This window comes from Monocercomonoides exilis (assembly GCF_001643675.1).
Source record: "Monocercomonoides exilis strain PA203 chromosome Unknown scaffold7-2047599, whole genome shotgun sequence".
Taxonomy (NCBI): domain Eukaryota; phylum Preaxostyla; order Oxymonadida; family Polymastigidae; genus Monocercomonoides; species Monocercomonoides exilis.
Genome location: NW_027150552.1, coordinates 253,570 through 269,688, shown reverse-complemented (window position 1 = coordinate 269,688; position 16,119 = coordinate 253,570). Strand labels below are relative to the sequence as shown.

The 16,119-nt window shown below is 38.2% G+C and overlaps 4 protein-coding genes across 4 annotated transcripts; all 4 read right to left on the bottom strand.

Annotated features, from left to right (window-relative positions):
* Positions 1–470: 470 nt before the first annotated feature.
* MONOS_746 (uncharacterized protein) lies at positions 471–7,598 on the bottom strand (the record flags this gene model as incomplete). The annotated part of the gene is made up of 2 exons (XM_067877786.1): positions 471–7,394; positions 7,555–7,598. The coding sequence occupies 2 exons, from the start codon at positions 7,596–7,598 to the stop codon at positions 866–868; spliced, it is 6,573 nt and encodes a 2,190-aa protein (XP_067733259.1). The 3' UTR covers positions 471–865.
* A 3,123-nt stretch (positions 7,599–10,721) lies between these two features.
* Positions 10,722–11,477, bottom strand: MONOS_747 (Histone H2A). Its single transcript, XM_067877797.1, has 3 exons — positions 11,449–11,477; positions 11,195–11,386; positions 10,722–11,133 (listed from the first exon to the last, which is right to left on the bottom strand). The coding sequence occupies exons 1-3, from the start codon at positions 11,449–11,451 to the stop codon at positions 10,912–10,914; spliced, it is 417 nt and encodes a 138-aa protein (XP_067733258.1). The 5' UTR covers positions 11,452–11,477; the 3' UTR covers positions 10,722–10,911.
* A 398-nt stretch (positions 11,478–11,875) lies between these two features.
* MONOS_748 (uncharacterized protein) lies at positions 11,876–14,438 on the bottom strand (the record flags this gene model as incomplete). Its single annotated transcript, XM_067877808.1, has 1 exon — positions 11,876–14,438. The coding sequence occupies one exon, from the start codon at positions 14,436–14,438 to the stop codon at positions 12,165–12,167; it is 2,274 nt and encodes a 757-aa protein (XP_067733257.1). The 3' UTR covers positions 11,876–12,164.
* Positions 14,439–14,588: 150 nt separating this feature from the next.
* Positions 14,589–15,746, bottom strand: MONOS_749 (uncharacterized protein; the record flags this gene model as incomplete). Its single annotated transcript, XM_067877819.1, has 1 exon — positions 14,589–15,746. The coding sequence occupies one exon, from the start codon at positions 15,744–15,746 to the stop codon at positions 14,589–14,591; it is 1,158 nt and encodes a 385-aa protein (XP_067733256.1).
* Between the last annotated feature and the right edge of the window lie 373 nt (positions 15,747–16,119).

Below are 16,119 nucleotides of genomic sequence, written 5' to 3'. Positions count from 1 at the left end.
AGAATGCTTTTTTTCACTTTGCATTTTGGACAGATATTATTGTGATAATTCAAATCATGATAAATATATTGATAATATCTGTGAACTCTGCACATTGAGAGGTTCATTGCAATTATTTCTCTTTTGAACCTTTCACACATGCTGGTTCCATTGAATAGAGTTGTTCAGCGAGGAAACGTTTTCCTCATCAAGAAGATCTCGTTCATGTGCCACGAGATTGAAAAAAAAAAAAAAAAAAAAAAAAAAAAAAAAAAACTTACCATATTGGAGACTTGTGTTTGCTCGATATTCTGTGATTGCAATTCTTTTTGATAATGTTCTTTCATAAATCGAAGATTTGTTGATATTTCCTTCATCGAATTGTCATTCGACGAATCTTTTATCTTGAAATCATTTTCAAATGCTGCTGTTGCAATGATTGTATTTAAGACTATGTTGCATTTGGAAATAGAATTTTTCATTCATTATCTGAACTTATTAACAATTTCTATTTTGTTTGTAATGATGTTATTTGGAAAAAAAAATATGATCATTCCAATAGAAAATAGGTCTATTCCTTTTTTCAAAACTTGAATTCACTTTTCTCAACAATCAAATTTCAAATCACAATGTTTTGTGTTCATAACTCAAAATTCAACATGAATAATAATTTAATAGAAATCCAATAATTCGCTTCACATCCTCAAAAAAACAATTAAATAAACATGAGATTGCATCAAAAAACCAATTGAAGTCGTAGCAAGCACGCCACAAACAGAAAACAAATGATGCATTTTTGAATAAAAAAATCTTCATTTCATTTTCAGATTGAAAAAAAATCAATCACCCCCTTCATTATTAAACAACAAACTCCTTCTCTTCTTCTTCATTTGTTCATGCTTTCGGCCAGCTTTCTTGCCTCCGCTGACACACTCAATTCCTCATTCTCTGACAACTCGTTGTATCCAATCGCATCTGACATCGTCACCATCACTGTGCCTGGAGGGAAGTGCTGGATGAACTCTCTCTTCAGCACATACAGCTCCACACGCTCGCATCCTCTCTCCGACACGCAGCTCTTCACAACTGCCTCAAATGTGTTCCCTGAAACCCCCTTCATGTCTGGCCTCTCCCCATTCACTATCTTCTGCCCTGCCACCACTGCCTCATATTCTCCAAATGGAATCTGCAGGGTCAGGCACTCCCACAGCATCATCCCAATCGAGAATGAAACTGACTCCTTTGTTGCTCCCATCTTCTTGTTCATCTGCAGCTCAGGCGCCTTCCACCTCAAGCACTCCTTCCTGTTGTCATCCTCATCCTCAAAGGCTGATGAAGGTGGTGGTGAACCTCGACCATTCCTGTTGGCAGATGAGAAGTCAGAGGAAGATGTGATGATGGAGGAGGCGGAGGAGATGGATGAGGAATCTGAATCATCATCTGAAGAGAAGTCGGAATGCTTGGCAATGCAGATGATCATGTGCTCTGAGAACAACACAATGTGAGGACTCAGATTGGCAAGGGAGGTCAGCTCGTCTTCTTCATTCTCAAGTGAGTGGAGTGCCCCATTCGCCACCCAGAACAACACCTGTGCAGCGGTGTGTTCTCTCTCCTTCAGAGTTCCTATCGCCATCTCCTTCTTCTCATTCCTCCCATGAAGCAGCATGAACAGCGAATCTCGCAGATCCACAATCAGCTTTTCAAACACAGATGAACAGGCTATTGCATCCACCAGATTTGACATGGACGAGGTTGTTGGACACAGACTTTCCGATCGAACAAATGTTGAATCTGAATCAGTGGTTGAAGTGGACGAAATCGATGGCGATGGCGTTCTCTTTCTGGACTCTTCCTCTTTCTCATCAACCTTCTCCAGCATCCATTGAGGGATCTTATCTGAATCTCTTCCAAGAATATATTCAGTGGAGCCACTCTCAGACAGAAGATGCTCCGAAGATTCTGAATGTCCCAAATTATTCTCATATACCCTCTTCTTTGCTCTCTCTTCATTCTTCTTCTCTGCCTCTCTCTCTGCTCTCCTCCACTGCTCCTCCGGCGACATCTCCATCGCCACCATCTCAAAAGCTTTCGGATCCTTCTTCACTGTGTCATTCACAATCTCTCTCAAATCTTTGTTTTCATTCTTTGCCTTTCTCCATCGAACAACAAACAGAATAAAACCGATGAGAACAATCAACAAAATAACAATGAGTGAAATAATTACAATCAACACCCATGAAGATTTCCCTTCTTTTCCTCCTTCAACAATTTTTTCTTCTCCTTTTAATTCTGAAACACTCTTGTTTTTCAGAATGAATGATTCTGTTGCGGATGGAGAATCAGCTTTTCCAAATAGAATGCACACTCTCACTTCTGCTCCACTTGCCACCCCTTCAATTGTTTCCACAGGAACAGACATATGAACCTCCTCTTCTGATATGAAGTCTCTTTCATCAAACAAATGCTTCTCAACCACCTCTTCGTCTCCTTCTGCTGCAACTGTTTCGAATGAAAGATTGCAAGGGAGGAGAAGTGATCCTCTGAACACAAGATTCACCTTCTCCCCTGACTTTTCCGATGAAACACTCTCCACCTTCGGAATGAAAAAGGGAGATGCCCTTTCTCCGGCAATCCCTTCCAATGAACATCCTCCATCCAATATCCACAACGAGGAATTATCTTTCACTCCATCACCTCCCTTCAAACTCACAACATTCAGTTGCGAAGAGCCTTCACACAACATGTTTCTTCTTGATGATGGATAATTCTGAATCGATGGATTGTTGTCCATGAACTCTCCTTTCTCAATCTTCACACTTCCACCTGATAATGAAATCCCTCCTTTCTTCGAGTTGCAGATTGTGGAATCTTTCATTGTCACATTGCTTGACTTCACATCCACAACTGATCCATTCCAACCACACAATGGGTTAAGTTCTTTGTCATTTTCTTCTTCATCTCCTCCAAAAGTGTTATTCTTCTGATGGCTGACTGGATCATCTGTTGTTTTGCCATCAAACAGACACGACACAACAGACACATCTGAACTGTCTGAAACAGACAACTGGCTTCCTTTCTCAGTTGAAAGCAAACAATTAGAAAATGAGCAGTTGATCAGATTCGCATTTGTCTTGCCCCTCTCAATTCTCACGATGCTCCTGTTGTTGTTATCATTCTCATTTGATGAAATGTTCTCAAAAACTGCTGCAGATATTTTGAAACTTCCCTTATCTTCATCATTTCTTCTTCCATTTCCACCCACATTCAGCTCTTCTTTGTTCGTTGAGATCAGACAGCCATTGTTCAATGAGATGTTGGAACAGTTCATTTTTTCAATCGAGACTCTTGGACTCAATCCAACTGCCACAACATCAGCTGTCGATGCGAGAAAGTCCAGAGTCATTTGGGAAAGCACAATTTCTGATCCATCTGAAAACAAAAGCAAGGGTTTTGCAAAAGACAGACATCTGAATGATGTCTCGCTCATCTTCAGAACTCCTCCCCAAACAGCCATCACATGTGAATCCAGCTCCAACGAGGCATCGGCTGCTGTGAATGTGCACTGAGACACTTCCAACGATCCAGACATTTCAGCGAATACTGCTGAGTGTGCTGCCTCAAACGAAGAGGCAAATGATATCAGGCAGTTGCGAACTGTGCAATCCTCCTCAAACAGAACCACACTCTGGGCATCTCCTGTGTGTGGAATGGTTGTGCTCAGCTGGACTGTTGCCTGCTGCTTTGTTGAAGGCAGGATGGACAGCCCATGCACAGTTGTCTCTGCGAGGAAGGTGGACGAGGTGTTGATGAAAATGATGTTAACAAGTCCAGGCTGGATGTGGTGAACAGCAGATGAGATGCTCTGGCAGGGGTTTGTTGGCAATCCACACTGGCGAGTGTCTGCCGAATCGAGAGACACAAAGATCTGGGGTGCATACAAGAAGGTAATCAAGGGGATCAAGTCCACATCCTGCTCGTCAGCATCACTCGCACAGATGGACTTGTTCGACTGGAGCGACTCCTGGGTGAAGTCGAGGGCAAAGAGTGTTTCGTTGATCTGCTGCTCGATCGACTGGCAGTTGATGAATATATCCTTCCCCACCAGTGCATCATTCATTGTGAATCGGATCTCTGAAATCTTCAGTGGGAGAAAAGATGGGCCATCTGGTGCTGGTGTTGGTGAAGGTGTTGGTGATGAGGGATCCACACAATCAAACATCATTCCGCCTCCTCTCCCAACCACAGTCGAGCACCTGCAGAGTGTGAATGAGCATTGCCTCACCTCCACCGATGACTCCTCGCTCTTCGCACACATCATCAGTGCCCCTCCCCTTTCACTCGCCTCGCTCACACACCGGCTAAATGTGCACTTCTCAACAACACTCTCCACAGCATCGAACAGACCAAGGCAAAGAATGGTTGCACTGTCACCGGAGCATGTGTTGTTGGCAAATGAGGATGACTGGATTTGGAGGGAGCAACAAGGCTTGTCTGACACTTCATTGTGAGCAGATGAATTCACAGGCAGATGAGATGGTGTTCTTTCGAATGTCACAAGAGAGCACGAAGATGTCGAGACATTCGAGACTGTCATATTGGAAAGGGTGATTGACTGAGAAGGAAGTGAAACAAGGAGAAATGGGTGAGTGGTTGAGAACGAGGACAAGGTGCAATTGTCAATCAACAGGCTTCCCTCTGAAACACTCAACAAAGTGAATGAGACAGGCTCACTGGAACTTTGAGGGGTGAAAGAGCAGTGTTTCATTTCGAGAAGCGATGAGGAAGTTGAGGATCTGATGAATGTTCTATGATGGGCAAATGCTGTTGGGATGTGGAAGGAGAGAACCTCAAATGAAAGATGGATGGTCGAATGGATCATCCATTCTTCATTTCCAACTGGATCATCGCCCACACAAATCCCTGACTCTTTGTCTTTCCCAATGAATTTCATTGAGATGTGTTCTGATTCAACAGAAGATGAAAGCGAAAGGGATGAGGTGAGCGAGGAAATGTGAGACACTGAGATGGACAATCCATCTTCATCATCGGAAGCACTTCCAGGGAGTGGGGTGAATTTGAGGGAGATGAGATGGGAGATGGATCTGCATGGAGCAACAGCATATCCACATCCACTGAAGTCTCCTCCTTCCTCCCCATCGACAAACCCACTCCCACTGAAGTTGCTCCACAGATACACCACAAGCGGAATCACAAACCCAACTCCTGTGCTGCTTCTCTCCCACCCACACAACTCATCCATCGATGACTTCTCCTTCTCACTCATCTCCCAGCAGAAATGCGCGGAATCCACAACCTCATCCAGAGAGCTCCCATTCACAAACACATTCTTCCCTTTCCAGGCACAGCACCCCACAAACTTCATATCCAGGAGAACAAACTGAGTTGCTTCATCCTCCAATGATAAAAATATTCCTCCTCCACATCCATCCTTCTCTCCTTCATCTCTCTTTCCTGCACAGCACCCTTCAAACTTCGATGACCCATTCGCAACCATTTCATCATTGCCTCTCAGACACACATGCATTCCTCCCCCTTTGGCTCTGTTCCCCTTTGTCCAACATCCATTCAATGTGCAGTTGTCAATTATCAGTTGATTCTTTTCTGATTCATGAGCACTTGTCTCATCCTCAGCACAAACACAAATGCAAGCTCCATCTCCATTCTCTTTTGTGATTCCCTCAAAAACACACTCAACACAATTCACAACAAAACTGCTCCCCTTCCCTTCAATCAACGAATGTGATGAAAACACCATTGCTCCTTTTGTCTCAAACATTTCCATCTTCAACTCCCCTCCAACCACACTCACAAAGCAGAATCCAATCTCACTCCCCGAATCAGATGTTGAATTCATTGATGAACAGTTTGAGAGAGTGAGAAAGGAAGTGGAAGTGGGGAGTGTGATGAAAGAGTGGGCATCTGAGAGAGAAGAAGGAAGGGAGAAGCAGATGTTGTATATTGAACACTCAGTGGAAACACTCACCAGCCATTCATTGGAGAGCTCTGTTTGTGGTGCATGCACATCAACAACCATTCCCTTTTCCCCACATGAGATGTTCCAAACTGGTCCATCAATAATCATCTCCTCATCCAGCTCATATCCCTCTCCAACAACAATCTGCCTTTGTGATGAGCCAAATCTGATCTGAGTCGCATGCATTATTGTCAGGCATGGGAAGAAGCTGAATCCACAAAAATTCGAATCAAAAACCCAGTTTCCTTCAGTTCCTCCAACATGTGCTGGCGGTTGGAATGACTCCAAAAACACATTCAACGGAAACATTCCCATCTCACTCAGACTTCTATCAAATCCCATCAACTCTTCATATCCCAGTCCATTCAGTGAAACACAAATCTTCTCCAAATTGATTGTCTCGCCATTCATGTTGCTCCCGTTCACAAAGAGATTTCTCCCTCCCTCTCTTGCCTCACAATCCACAAAACTCACTGATGAAATCACAAAGTCTGCAGCTCCATCCCCCAGCCAAAGATACAATCCTCCTCCACACTTGCTGCATGAACACGAGTTGAGTGTGGTTGGAAACGAAGAAGATCCCATTCTGAAGGTGCTGGTGGATGATGCCATGTCAATCCTGATCCCTCCTCCACTCCCACTCGAACACTCACAGTTCTCGATTGTTGTGTTGCACAGACAAAATGACTCTCCCTCACTGATTGTCTTTGACATCACTGCTCCATCTCCTTCTGTTTTTGTCACATGTGAAAAGTTGGAATTGACAACAAAGGATTCATCATTGTTTGGAAGAGAAGAAGATGAAGACGATACCAATAATGAAGCAGAAGAAGCTTCTTGAAAGAGACTGGCCTTGGACAACACATTCTCGACAATGCAGTCTGTCATTCGAAAGTTGGCAAAATTCACCTCAAACAAACTGTTCAAATATTCTTTTGAGGGATGACCTTCCTGATTCAATGGGGTGCTGATTGCAAGCTCTTGAAGAAATAACTGAGAATTTGAGGAGCTCAGTCGGAACAATCTTGAACTTTCATGTGAGTCAAACACAATGCTCAAAGATGACAGTTTGCATATCCCATCATCCACACTCAGAAACACTTTGTCTGCTCCAACCTGGACTGGATTCAATTGTGTTTCATCCTTTCCTCTCCCTTGAAGAGAAATTCTCTTCCCAAATATAACAAATCCATTTGATTCAGCCATCTCATATATTCCCTCGATCAGCATGATTCTGCATCTGCTCTTTGTTAATGTGTCTTCCAATGTGAATTTCAATGAGCTGCAACCATCCTCAACAATCAACCCACAGAGCGCATTGTTGTTTCCTCCATCTGGAATGACATATCTCACAAGAAATCCATTTGGCAGCCAATCATTCTTTGTGCCTTGTGAGGAGCTCACACATCTGCTCTCTCCACTTGTCAATGAATAACATTCGACAAATGGACTTTCTTTTATCTTTCCATCAGTATCATAAAAATACGCATCTGATGCCTGTGAGGCAGAATTATTGAAGAAGAAGCAATAGAAACAAAACTTTGAATTTAATTCAAGAGGACTAACATCAATGAAAAAACCTCCTCCACGTGAAGAGTTCACAGAACAATTCTGAAAGACACATTCACTCATGATAAAAAAAGTTGGAAGATAATTCCTAATGTGTAATGCTCCTCCATAACTTGTTTTTGAAGTTTCATTTGTACAAGTGACGTTGAATAAAAGGACTGGAAATCCATTTTCAAGAGTATCAAAATTGCACTCAGTTGATATGGATGTACTCCTATAATTTAAGAAAATACCACCTCCAAACTCAGTTGTATATCCGTTTTTAACAATTGAATGGACGATATCATAACATTGTGATTTATCGATGAAAATTGTCCCTCCATGAGAGCCTGAATTTTCATTGTTTCTTATTCCAATACAATGATCGAATGAACAGTTCCCTATTCTTGTACTCAAAGAATTAAAAACACAAATTCCTCCTCCCCATCTGCTGCAGGAACAATTCTGAACTCAAATAAAAAAATTTTTAAGAGAAAAAACAAACAAAAAAATTTTAATTCAAGAACTTTTATATTTTTTGATTAAAAACAAAAAACAAATCAAACCATGAAAATGCAACTCATAACATTCAACGAAGATGACTGGCCATTGAACAAAATTGCTCCTCCACATGTATTAAATCCATCATTTGTTGCTGAATAATCAGTAACATGCTGATTGACAAATTCGGTGTATTCAAAGCTCCAATCCTCTTTGAGTTCCACTCTTGAACTTGAATTCATGGTTCTGGCACAATGCATCACACTTGTGTTGAAAACATGCAATGCTTGATTTCTGTCTCCTATTCCTCCATAAAACACGTTTTCAACACCATGCAATTCACATCCAGAAATGACGAATACCCTATTTCCATTCTGAAGCTCCGATGTTTCTGAACAAAATGGATTCTTCTTTTGAGTGGAAGAAATGTTCGAGAAGACACATTTGGCAATAGATAAAAAAGATGAATGTGAGGAATCAATAATCGGAGCCTTTTCAAATACAAGATCATTAAATATCGAAGATGACAACATGATTGCTACAAAATCATTCCCAATCCATCTCTTTTTGGCTGAATGCTCAGAGACCAATAATTGTGGAATTTGATTGCTTTTGCATTTTGTGTTCATTGATATGTTATTGAATAGTGCTCTTCCATAAACAATTCTGAATAGACCATTTGTTTTCTCATCGTTGCACAATATCATGCACCCAAGAACAATCACGTTGGATAAAGTTCCATCAACAACATTTATATCTCCTCTTGTTTGGAACTGCAACTTTGAGAAAGTTATGGAAGTGTTCATCAATGAAAACGAAGTTTTCAAACATGAAAACTCCAATATTCCATCTTCTTGAAAATGAGTGGATCGATCTTCGCTGTTGTTGTTTTGTGAAATATTCGATTTTTGACTGGATAATGAATATTCATCGTTTTTGGAGAATCCAAAAAAGGATGATTCATCATTTGTATTTCTCAAAGAATTGTCTTCAAAAGCATTGACATTCAAGAAAAAGCTCAGAATTGCAACAAGATGAATGATTGGCAGCATGCAGGAATAAATTTTGATTTTTCCTGCACTTTTGTTTTTCATAAATATGGGTGTTTTGATCAACAGGAAGTTGAAAATGGTTTGTTCAATGATTGGAAATGCATGCCAACAACAAACTTTCAACTTGAATACAACAACAAAAATGTTGACTTTGAAAAATTCATATGTGACAAAATTTTCAACTTCAGGCATTTTCATTTAAAAATTATGCATCATAGATGAACTTTTTGTGATCAAAAAATTTGAAATAAATGGATTATTTTTTGAAATACGTTTGAGGTCTCAAAACATAATGATATTATATCAATGATGTTTGTTTACAGATATGAAAATCAAATTTATTTTGAAATCTGCTTCAGTTTGAAAATGATATAAGTGAAACAATTTTTATCATGCTTTATGCAAAAAAATCTTGAAAGTCCATATGGCCGATCCTTTTAGAAATCATGCTTTCGTTCGAGTTTTGATAAAAGAATTAATCTCAATAGAATTGGAAAAAAAAATTTTTTTTTTGCGATAGCAATATCAAGCAAAAAGTGTTCCCAATTTCAACTCATTTTAATTTAAATCCCATTGAAACCAAATTTTTGATCAAAACTCGAACAAAAGTGTGATTTCATAAAGTGTCAGCCAAATTTTCTCACATATCAAGAGAAATTTATTAAAGATTCAATAAAAAACTAATTTCATTAGAATTATTTAATAATTATAATGAAGCATTAATTTTTAGTATGAATCAGAATGTCTGTTTTTAGTATTTTTCATTTTTAATTTTTAATTTTTTATTTTTTATTTTTTATTTTTTATTTTTTATTTTTTATTTTTTATTTTTATTTTTATTGACGTGTTTTAAACTTTTTTTCATTTCAAAAAATTTTGGTACCAATTAAGAAAAAAGTTCAAATAAAAAGATTGAAATATGCATTATTTTCTATTTTTTTTACAAAAAAATATCAAATTCGTTTTTTCATTTGCATTTTCTATGATCTTAATAATTAGCTTTTCATGATCTTGGAGCAGAACACTTGAAGCATTCTTTTCTTCTGGCAAAATTGTGCGTGGAACAATTAGTGCATATCCAATCACCTTCTTTTATTTCTACCACAGGAATGCGTTTCGAATCACTTGGCGAGTCTCCTTTAATGCGTTCTTGATTTTTGTCGATTGGATCAGAACAATTTTGGCAATTTGTTCGAGAAGCAAAATTTAAATAGCCACAGCCTATAAGTTTCGATTTGATGTATTATTCTTCAATATTGGAATATTCATTGAAACAAACTTTTGCAATACCAATCTCCTGAAAAAATTTTTTCAAAAGATGTTTGTCAAATAAAAATGAACACTGTATAAACATAGCATGCCTCGCCTTTCTTGAACACTTTTATCTGAAAGTGATAAAGAATTGTGTGATCTTGCCACCTCCTGAACCGATTTTCCTTTCCCGCAGCTGTAGCACGTGGTTCTTCGTGCAAAGTTATGAGCCTTGCATTTCTAAAAATTGTTCATTTGTTAAATTTTAAATTAATCCCACATTTCTAGTCCTTCAAAGTATTATTTGACAAATGTGGTTCATACAGGGCAATCCCAGTCACCAGGAAGAACACTCATTTTTTCTTTAATGCGAAAAATATATAAAGGGGTGATAATTTTTTTATTCTCATCAATTTTTCTTCATTCTCTTGTGTGAAAAGAAACGTTTTTGTAATAATAATAATAAAAATTGAAAGCTTTATTCTTTTAATTAATATTCAACACAAATTAACTTTTCGTTTTGAAAAAACGATTTTATTAAAAAAACAAATAAATAAAACAAAGCCAATGAAATGTATTTTTTATTTAGGCTTGATGAAGTTCATCTTCTTTGGTAGCCTTTGGCCCAATCAAAGCCTTGTGGATGTGAGGCATCACACCACCACCAGCGATTGTCGCCTTTATTAATTGATCCAGCTCTTCATCTCCTCTGATGGCCAACAAAAGATGTCTTGGTGTGATTCTTTTCACCTTAAGTCCTTTTGAAGCATTTCCTGCTAATTCTAAAACTTCTGCAGTTAAGTATTCCTAAAATTGAAAATAACAATAAAGATTTATAGAATTCCAACAAGAATTTTTAATAACATACGAGTATAGCAGCAGAGTAAACAGCAGCAGTTGCTCCAACTCTTCCTCTGTGAGACAAGCTGTCTTTCAAAAAACGATGGATACGACCTACAGGAAATTGAAGACCAGCTCTTAATGATCTTGATTTAATAGCTTTTTTTGGTTTGTCGCTTTTCACAACTGTTGGATTTGCCGGCGCTTTTTGAGCTTGAACCTTTGATGATAATAAAACAAATGAAATTGTTGTTACTTGATAATTATTTCACAAAGGCGTACCATTTTTTATTTAAGAAAATATGAAGAAATTCAAAAACACTTTTATATATTATTCAGATCTAATTCTTTTCTCAATCCGTAATAAGTATTTTTTCAATTAATCTAATTTAATATGGGTATATTTTTTATCTTTTTCAAACATTAATCTCTCTCTCTCTCTCTCTCTCTCTCTCTCTCTCTCTCTCTCTCTCTCTCTCTCTCTCTCTTCCTTTTTTTTTTTTTGTTCAATATATAATTCGTAGCATCACATTATTTATTTGCTCTCAACATAATTATTATTTAAAAAACACTTCAAATGTTTGATCAATTATTTTTAAAAAATCATTCCAATATTTAGGATCTCTAATTTTAACTTCACATCTTTATTCAGTGGAAAACAAAACAAACATCAACTATTCTTCTCTCTTTTTCATTCTCTTTTTCTTTATCTCTCTCTCTCTCTTTTTTTTTTTTTTTTTTTTTTTTTTTTTTTTTTTTTTTGAGTATTTCAATCATTTTTGATCTGAAGTGAAGCTGTTTCATTGAATTAGGATGAAAAGTTGATACAAATTCATTATATTCTGATATTCTCAATTAGAAATTTCAAAACAGTTCAATTCAATTGTTTGCGTTGGAGATTGTTTTCTCGAACACTTCTCCATTCATAACTTTAACGAAGTTATACTCAACTTTTCCGACTCCGCCTTTAAGCTGCGCAGAGCACTTTTGAAGTGTTATTATGATGAATAACATAGGAACAAGCAACTGCGCTCAACAGTGAATTGAGAAGGCAAGGAAAATTTTATGCAACTGAATGAAACTGTATTTCTTGTTTCAATCAGTCCATCAGCAACTCCAGTTTCATCTTCTTCAATAACAGTTTCCATTCCTTCCATTTCACTTTCAAAGCAAGCTGAATATGATTGAATTGCAAATGCATCTTTGATTGAATAAGAACTTGAAAAAGTAATTTCTGCTGTTGTTGAAGAGATTGCTTGGAAGCGCCTTTTCAGCAAATGTGGCACTGTTCTGCATGGATAAGCTCTCAACCCGCAGCCTGAATGATCAAGACCTTCACCATCCCCACTCACAAATCCTTTGCCTTCAAACGGAGTCAGAAATGCGCCAAGAAGAAGTTCAACACTGCTGCTTGTTGTGCTTCGTTCAAAGCCCATCAGATCCTTTTCACCTAATTCTGCCCATTCAAATGAAAATCTTTCCTTTTTGATCAAGAAGCTCAAATTGTTTCCGTCCACAAACATGCAATCGCCTTTCCACCCCGAACAACCATGAAACATAACTTTATTCAAAGAAAGTTCTGTTTCATCATCCATTGCATAAAAATATAACCCTCCTCCAATACCTTTTACATTTGCTTCGCTTCCTGATGAAGGCACCTTGCACTCGTCAAACATCGTATTCTGAATGCTTATAACTCCGCTTTGCAGTGAAGCAAAAATGCCTCCTCCTTTCAGATTTTTTCCTTCCGCACATTCGCCTGAAACAGTACAATTATCAAAAAAAACTGATGTTGGTGTTGGAATTTGCAAATTCACAGAAATGCAACCTCCATCCCCGTTGTACTGCTTCACTCCAATAAGCGAACAATTGTTGAGATTACTGACTTGTTCGTTGCAGATCTCAATCGCAGATCTTCCAAAAAATAAGAATATTCCTTTGAATAATGCGTCTAACATTGAAAAATTTCCGCCCAACACTCGAAAGATTCCAAATTGTCGAGATATTGACTCATTTATTGAAACAAACGAAATGGAAAGCAATGATAGTATTGATGAGCTCTCGAGAATAGAAATGTGCTTTTGCTGAAGTATGTCTGGCAATGAAAGCTCAAGATTTGATATCTCCACTGTTGAATTTAATTCGCAGACAATGAGCGCTTCACAGTTATTGTCACCCTTATCATCAAATGAAACAGATGCTCCTGAAGTTTGCGATGTTAAACAGAAATGACAATTCATCGCAATGAGCTCGTTGTTAATAAAGCTTGTTGAATCAACATCAACTTCATTTACTGAAGGACTAATTCTGTGTTTAAAGCTGTAATCAATTGATTTACACATAAATCCCTTAAAACCACAAAATGGATGATCTATTCCACCATTTCCATCTGTTTGAATAGAAGATACCAATGAACAAAAATATACAAATATTGGAATTTTTGGTTCATCTTCTCCATTTTCCGTTCCACTCATTTGATTCAGATCATCAGGTTCCATGGAACTGTCAAAAAACAGAAGTGATTCGAAGTTAGTCTTCTCTTTTAGAAAAATTCCAGTTCCGCAGGAAATGAACAAATCTTTTCCGAAAGTTGCATTGTTTGCTTTGCTCTGAGAGAAGAGCACTCTTTCTCCAAATGAGAATGAAGCAGATGCATCGTTAACTGATATCATCACTGCTCCTCCCTTTCCTGTATCGTGTTCCACACAAGCTGTGAGGCATCCATCGAATGTTGTCGAACCGTTAACAATGAGCTTCTCATTTTCTTTCAGCTCAACAAACAATCCTCCGCCACAAGCATTGTTGCCGCTAGCTTTGCAACTGGAAATGGTGCAGTTATCAACAATAATGTTGCATGAATAGTTTCCTTCATTTCTTCCTGCTGATTCAAAGAATCCTCCGTTTCCATTTGACTTTTCAACTTCAGAAATGGAGCAGTTATTCAGATTCACACTGCAGCCATTTCTCGACACTATCATGCTATTCGAGGCAAATGACAGTTGCGTGTTAACGGTGAATGTATTCAGAACCAACGTTGAATGAGAAGCTCTCACAAAGCAATATTCCAATTCGCTGTTTCCACTGTTGCTCAACTTTGCTCCGCAGTTTTTCAGTTCGAGGGATTCTGCTGAGCATGCAATCAATGTCGAGGTGGAAGGCAAGGATGCAGGGAGACAGAACGAAATGTTGCTCATCTTTGTGGTTTTTGTCACATGAATCATGCCAACAGAAGGGACTTGATCATTTCCTTGAATATTAATCTCAGTCCCCATAATCCCACATTCAATCGTCCAATTATTTTCATTGAGTTCCATTGATTCTTTGAAGACAAATCCGCTGTTCAAAATTATTGTCTTCGGATCACCAGAATATCTGAGTGAGGCAGCATAGCTAATTGTTTCACATGGATATGATGAAAAGCCTCATGCACTGAAATCTCTTTGTTGAGAACCGCCAACGCGTGCTTTCTCGTTTGGTCTCATCAAATATGGAGCTAAAGGAATCGGAATGTCTCTGAATCCTTCTTCAAACCCCATTGCCTCAGTGTTTTTTGTGCTATCTGATGACAAAACAATATGAAATGTTGTTGATGTGACAACTGAGCTCATTTTTTGTGCATCAATGAAAATGTTTTTTCCTCCCAAATCTGCTTTGTTTTCATTTCCTCCTGTACCAAAAGTTAAATTCTGTATAACAAAATTTGTTCCTCCTCTTTTTGTATCAAAAAACAACGCACCTCCGAATCCTCCAATTGAGTTATTGACTGTTGCTGTGCATCCAGAAAACATTGTAATTTCACTATTCTTCCCGATAATTACCTCTCCTCCACTTTCAACACTTAGCCAGGAACAGCCACCGCTTCCCTTTAAACATTGGCAATTGCTCGCATTCATTCCATAAAATGTCACAACTTCATTTCTTTGAACTATTTTTTCAAAAACAGCTCCATTTCCTTCATTTCGAACAATTGAAACGAAATCAACTGAGCGGAATACCAGATTCTCAGAAGATTTTGCATCAATGGCAATCGCAGAAACAGAGATGAATTTCATCGATTTGAATTTTACATCTGAAAATGTCATTGCTCCACAAGAAAATGAAAATAAAGAAGTTGCGAATGGATTATGATTTGTTGCTTCTGCAGTAATTATGCAATCACTGACATTCAATCGTCCGCTTGACTGTGTTATTGAAAATAGTTGTGTGGAGATTGATGCTGAAGAATTCCGGACAATTTTCAATTTGTTCAACGAAGCAGAACCAGTTGATATCTGAAATAAAGTAATTATCGATGAAGAGATGCTTGTTGACTCCTTGCTGGCTCCACAAAAGTTCATTGTGAGATTATTAACGTTCATTCCTTCTTCAGTGTACGCTCCAGCAGCGATATCCACGCGAGTGGTTAATCCTGAGATGTGATCAGCCACCTGAATTGTGTACTCGATTGTTTTGCATGTGGAATAAGGGCCATCACTTGATCCATGACCGCACATTCTATTATTTTCTCCATGCACAACATCAACTTTCAAAATGTTGAATCCTTGAGGAATCCATGTACTGCAGTCAGATGTTCCGATCATCACACGTGGTTTTGGACCAGTTGAAAATGACAAGCAAAAAACGACGTTTGCTTTTGGGATATAATTTTTGCTTGCAGCATCTGCACAAACATCAGATGAAATATCACCAACATTTTTCTCAAAAAAGCAGAAAAAGAGTTTGCTTTGAAACTTTGTTGAACCTCTTATTGCAACTGCTGATGAAATTGAACGAGATATAATGCTCGAAAAAGAACTTTCTCGTATAAAACAGCTTGAATTTGTGATAAAAGTTACTGCACCTCCTCCTGTATTTGTTTCAGAAAACGGTTTTCCATTTGTGAATATGCAACAACTGATTTGAACAGGATTTTTAGTGTTATCAAAATGGAGTGCAAATGCCTGATGCCCAGCT